General features: G+C 40.9%; 1 protein-coding gene across 2 annotated transcripts in view; it reads left to right on the forward strand.

The window, feature by feature from the left end:
* SS18 (SS18 subunit of BAF chromatin remodeling complex) overlaps positions 1–4379 on the forward strand; it is a 43652-nt gene extending 39273 nt beyond the window's left edge. For both annotated transcript variants that reach the window (XM_054394596.1, XM_054394597.1), the window contains 2 exons: positions 758–891; positions 4282–4379. In XM_054394596.1, coding sequence (XP_054250571.1) covers positions 758–891; positions 4282–4308 — 161 coding nt within the window. In that variant the 3' untranslated portion in view covers positions 4309–4379. The remainder of the gene's footprint in view (positions 1–757; positions 892–4281) is intronic.
* Positions 4380–6000: the final 1621 nt, after the last annotated feature.

Here is a 6000-nt window from a genome sequence, read left to right on the forward strand (position 1 = left end):
CATGGAAATGTTGGAGGGTCCAGAGGAGGCCACAAAGATGATCAGAGGGCTGGAGAACCTCCCCAGTGGGGACAGGCTGAGAGAGTTGGGCCTGTACAGGTTGGAGAAGAGCCTTAGGGCAGCCTTCCAGTACCTGAAAGGGGGCTGCAGGAGAGCTGGGGAGGGACTTTTGGCAAAGATACAGCGTGACAGGACAAGAAGTGATGGCTTCAAACTGGAAAAAGCTGGATTTAGATGACAAATTAGGAAGCAGTTCTTTCCCCATGAAGGTGGTGAGGCACTGGAACAGGTTGCCCAGAGAAGCTGTGGAGGCTCCAAGCTTGGAAGTATTGAAAGCCAGGCTGGCTGGGACCTTGAGCAAGCTGATCTAGTAGGAAGTGTCCCTGCCCATGGTAAGGAATTGGAACTAGGTGATCTTTAAAGTCCCTTCCAACCCAAACCATTCTGTGATTCTGTGTTTATGGTTTCTGGTTTCTTGCCTTGTTCTTCCCTGCCCTGTGACCTCTTCTGTGCAGCTGCTACATTCATTGATAGTAAGTACAGGTGAATGGTTCTGTGGTTGGAGCACAGACCCTGTCAGCTGAGATGCTTTCCAGGGTGAGAGGAGGACCACTAATCCCTGGGCAGAAAAAGGCTGAGCTGCACAGCAGTGATACTCCTTAGCCCTGCTCACTGCACAATTTACTGCTTTGACTTTTCTCCCTAACACCTTAAGCAATCTGTTGTTGTTTTTCCCCTCCATTTTAACAATCTCCAGGTCCCTCCCAGAGTGGTCCAGGACCTCAGTATCCCAATTACCCACAAGGACAAGGCCAGCAGTATGGGGGATACAGACCCACACAGCCTGGCCCACCACAGCCACCACAGCAGAGGCCTTATGGATATGACCAGGTAATGTTTCATTTGCTGGGGAAGCCTGTGGTTCTGACACACTCATTTGATCATCTTAGTGGGCACTTAACTGATGGATTTGAGGACAGTCTCTCAGGTCTTACAGCTTTTATTCCAAGTGAGTTACCCAGGATCATTTGTCTGGAGGTGTGATTAGTCATTTAATTGGATGGATTTGCCAAGTTTTTAATGCAGTTTGGCAAAAAGAGGCCTTCCAGGCAGGGTTTTTTGGACCTTAAAAATGAAGGTGATCTGTTTCATAGCTTCATGGTGAATATGAGAGATGAGGTTCTTAAATTTCCTGATGGATCATTCTTCAATACTGCTCTGCCATAAAAATGGTTGAATTGATTTTTCCACAAACACAAATCCAGGAATCTTCCTCTCCAGCTGGAGAAGCACCTTAGGTTCACTTCCCCTGAACACCACTGAGGTCCTTCTGCTGTAGGGCTGAAGCCTGTTCTTCTGAGCAGTGTAAAGGAGCACTTGAGCATGGGACAGGAGTGACCTTCTTCCCTCTCACTGCTGAGACAAGTTTGAAACAGACAAAGAAGCATCATGAAAACTCTAGACTGGAGTTGTAGTGGAGGGCTGCTGTTAGGAACCTCTTCTAATTAAAGGATGAAGCAGAGCTTTTACTCCTCCAGAAGGTACTAAACTGTAAAAAACTAATCTTTGCAATAGGAGTCATGCAGAGATCCCACTAAAACATGATCTAGTGCTACAATGGAGGTGAACTAAATCTACCTTATGATCAAGCTGAGCTTCTAGTGTTTAGATAAAACCCTCCTATGGCAGCAGGACTTGAACTTCCAAGGAGAGCTTCCCCTTGGAACTGAGAATAGCCAGAGCTGGCCATGCTTTGAAAGGAGAAGAGTTGGCTTCCTTCCTACAGAAATGAGAAAAGCCAAGGAAGAAGGACCAAACTGTTTCAGTGTGGTGGTTTGGAGATGCAGTTACTTCAGTCAACAAACAAATGAAGTCATTCTGCACTGAACTGAGAGTGGCCTCCTGCAAATAATGAGCTACAGGAAAATGCTTTGCTTGTGGCAAACACAGGGGCAAGGAAACTTAATCTCAGTGTGCTGAGTTCCTTGCCCCTTTCTCTGCAGTGGAAGTGGATGACCCTCTGTAGACAGGTTCTGCTCCTCCAGTTTGTGCAGGCCAAGTCCCACTGGGAAACTCAGTTCTAGAAGACCTCTTTCATTCTGCCCATTCCCATAGGCATTGTGCTGCTTAAATTCTCATCTGGCAGCTGTTCTGAAACTCTTCTTCCTGAGTGATTGTCACATTGCAATGGGAAAAACTGGCTTGGCAACAATAAAACTGGCATTTAAGATGCTGCCTTAACACAGGGCGGGTGGTGGGAGTGCAGTGTGGAGAATGTTCAGTTCTTAGCTGCTCCTTATTCCTACAAGCCTTGAGCCCAGTGGTGAAGGATCATGGTGAAAGTGTAGCATTGATGCTTTCACCTCTGCCCTCCTGCAGCACACCATGTTCTGTCAAAAGAAATAGAGAATATCAATAAGGGTAATAATTCTGTCCATTGAGTCTGTGGAATAATTGATTCCCATAGGATCTGTTGACTTGTTCTTTACTGTTCCCTGGGATGTGCCTTGGGTTTTGAGACACATGGATCAGGCCATTCTGTGATGTTTGATCCATGAATATCATTAGATAGCTCTGAAAGCAAGTTAGTTTCATAATTTACCTTCAATTTAGGTGACCTTGGCTTTTTGAGATTATTTTCACCGTTTAGCTGGGAAGTCATACCCAGCTTTGATTTTCCTTTTCTTCTTTTTTTTTCTTTTTTTTGTGATGGGAATTTCACAGCAAATTTCACAGCAGCCTGTTGAATTTTCTGGCATGGTCTATTGATCAAATGAGGTGCCTGGCTTAAAATCCATGTCAGCAGTCTTGCTTTTACATTAAGGCACAAAGGATGAAGATAAAACCATACCACTTAATCATGTCAGTTTCCCAGTTATTGCTACTTGTTTCCATCTTTTACCATCATCATTTATTTGCTTGGTCTTCCAGTCAGCTTCTAACACAGAACAACTTGCTTTGTATTCTAATTCTTTTAATCTATACCACTTAATCCTATCAGTTACTGGTACTTGTTTCCATCTTTTATCATGATAGTTTATTTGCTTGGTCTTCCAATCAGCTTTTAACACAGAAAAACCTGCTTTGTGTACTAATTCTTTTAATTTATACCACTTAATCCTAACAATTTATCTTTTATTCTTACTTGTTTCCATCTTTTACCATCATAGTTTATTTGCTTGGTCTCCCAACCAGCTTTTGACAGAGAAAAACCTGCTTTGGTTGGGCTTCCAGTGAGCTTTTAACACAGAAAAACCTGCCCTATGTTCAAATTCTTTTAATTTATACCACTTAAACTGATAGGATTATCATTTATGGCTACTTGTTTCCATCTTTTACCATCATAGTTTATTTGGCTGGTCTTCCAACCAGCTTTTGACACAGAAAAATCTACTTTTGTGTTCTAGTCATTTTAATTTATACCACTTAATCCTTCAGTTTATCATTTATTGTTACTTGTTTCCATCTTTTGCTGTCATAGTTTATTTGCTTGGTCTTCCAAAGAGCTTTTGACACAGAAAAACCTGCTTTGATTTGTCTTCCAATGAGCTTTTAACATAGAAAAACCTGCTCTATGTTCTAATTCTTTTAATTTATACCACTTAATCCTATCAGTTTAGCATTTATTGTTACTTGTTTCCATCTTTTGCTATCAGAGTTTATTTGCTTGGTCTTCCAAAGAGCTTTTGACACAGGAAAACCTGCTTTGATTTGTCTTCCAATGAGCTTTTAACATAGAAAAACCTGCTCTATGTTCTAATTCTTTTAATTTATGCCACTTAATCCTATCAATCTATCATTTATTGGTACTTGTTTCCATATTTTGCCATCATAGTTTATTTGGTTGGGCTTTCAACCAGCTTTTAACCTGCTTTTCAGAAAAACCTGCTTTGGTTGGTCTTCCAATGATCTTCTGACACAGGAAAACCTGCTTTGTGTACTAATTCTTTTAATTCATACCACTTAATCCTATCAATTTATCTTTTATTGTTACTTGTTTCCATCTTTTACCATCATAGTTTATTTGCTTGATCTTCCAAAGAGCTTTTGACACAGGAAAACCTGCTTTGGTTGGTCTTCCAATGATCTTCTGACACAGGAAAACCTGCTTTGTGTTCTAATTCCTGTAATGTATACCACTTAATCCTATCAGTTTATCATTAATGGCTACTTGTTTCCATCTTTTACCATCATAATTTATCTGGTTGGACTTCCAAGCAGCTTTGAACACAGGGAACCATGCCTTGTGATCTAATTAATTATTATTTTTCCCCCCTTTAGGGTCAATATGGAAATTATCAGCAGTGAAGAAGCACTCACATTCCAGTAGGCAGTATCAAGTAGCAGCCATATTGTCTCCTCAAGCACTGTGGACATCTTCCTGAGATGAGAACCTCCCATTCCATCTAGCTTCTATTTTTTCGGGACAAAAAAAAAAAAACAAACAAAATCTTGTGGCTGTTTTCTGGCATACAGTCTTTGTGGGTTAAATTGTTTGGGAGACTGTAGATTCTCAGAAACTTGATTTCCCATCTCTGCTCTAGATGGCAATATTGGACAAGAAAATAACCCAGACAGGACAATTTGCAGGGAGTTGTTGAGAGCTGGTGTGTGTCAAACTAAGACTGTTACAGACTGAAAGGTGTGAACAGCTTTGGATGGTGATGAAGGTTATGGGGAATTGAATATTTTTTTTCCACAGATACTGTTTTTTTTTGTAAGGGGGGGGGGGAGGGAAAGGGGGGAAGTGCACACTTTTTACAGCAGCAATATTTTGTATATTATGTTTTTTTGTGTTTTTCGTGTGGGGAATATGCAAGGGCAGTACACTACTCGCTGGAGGGCAGGAGGAGAAATCTGCTGTTGAAAATGGGGAGGGGAGGGATGCTAAGTGCTTGATTAAGTCTTGAAACGGTGTACAATAAAGATAAAAGGTGGAGAGCATCATACATCACCAAGAGGTTCATGTACCAAGAATCCCAGATCCCTAAATGGGAACATAATTAAGGGCACTATAATGCATTTTTTTAAGCTTTCCAATTTTTCTGAGCAAAGCAGTTTTGTAAAAATTGTTTCTAAAATAGTTTTGACAAATTCTTTTTCTTTTTTGGAGGGGGGGAGGGCGGGGGGGGAAGCAACAAGATGAAACCTTTGAGGTTTATTTTCTCAAATGTTTTGTCCCAGCTTTGCAGGAGCAAGCTGTAATCCCTCTTAATAATTGCAATAACAACGAAAATGAGAATTGTTCATTTTGTTTCTTTTTTTAACTTGGCTTGGATATGCAAAGAACTTGAAAAACAAACAAAAAGCCTGTGGAGGACAGAAGTGTGTTGCATTACCTGTATTTTAACCTTTAGCTGAAGAATTTGTATCTATCCAACTAGCCTAGAAGATTTTGTAAAACCTATCTAAACTTTCCTAACTGGGAGTTAATCCCTTTAGAAAGGAGGCTTTTCTCTGTGTGTCCCCCGTTTTTCTTGCTGGTTAACACGAGACCAAGGGATGTATGTTGAGGAACATCAACCTGGGGATGAGGTCACTGCCAAATTTTTGGGGGTTGAACTGCATTCATGCTTACAGTGTTGCATGTCAAGCAGAGGCAGCACCTTGAGCAATACGAGAGTACACACAAAAAAAAAAAAAATTGGGTTTGAGATCATCATCCTGCAACCCTCTATCAGATAAATCCATGGATGGTGAGTGTGCAGCAATATAATGCACTCAGGAATTCCTGGCAGCTTTTACAGAGGACAAAGTGTTAGCCCAGGAGTTAAAATGATTATTTTTTAAGTTAGTGATCATCTTTGTGGGGGGAAAGGGGGAAATGGTGTCCATCATGACACTGTGGATGGAAGAAAAGATTTTTCAATTTGCTCTTTTTTTTTTTTTTAAAGGGAAACCAATTTTTTTTTTTTTGGTAGTTAAAGCCAACAAAATCCACACCAAGGTTTGAAGAGCTGTGGCATGGGGAACATTCTTAGGAAGGAAATGCTTCTAGGT

The sequence above is a fragment of the Indicator indicator genome, chromosome 31 (assembly GCF_027791375.1).
Source record: "Indicator indicator isolate 239-I01 chromosome 31, UM_Iind_1.1, whole genome shotgun sequence".
Taxonomy (NCBI): Eukaryota; Metazoa; Chordata; class Aves; order Piciformes; family Indicatoridae; genus Indicator; species Indicator indicator.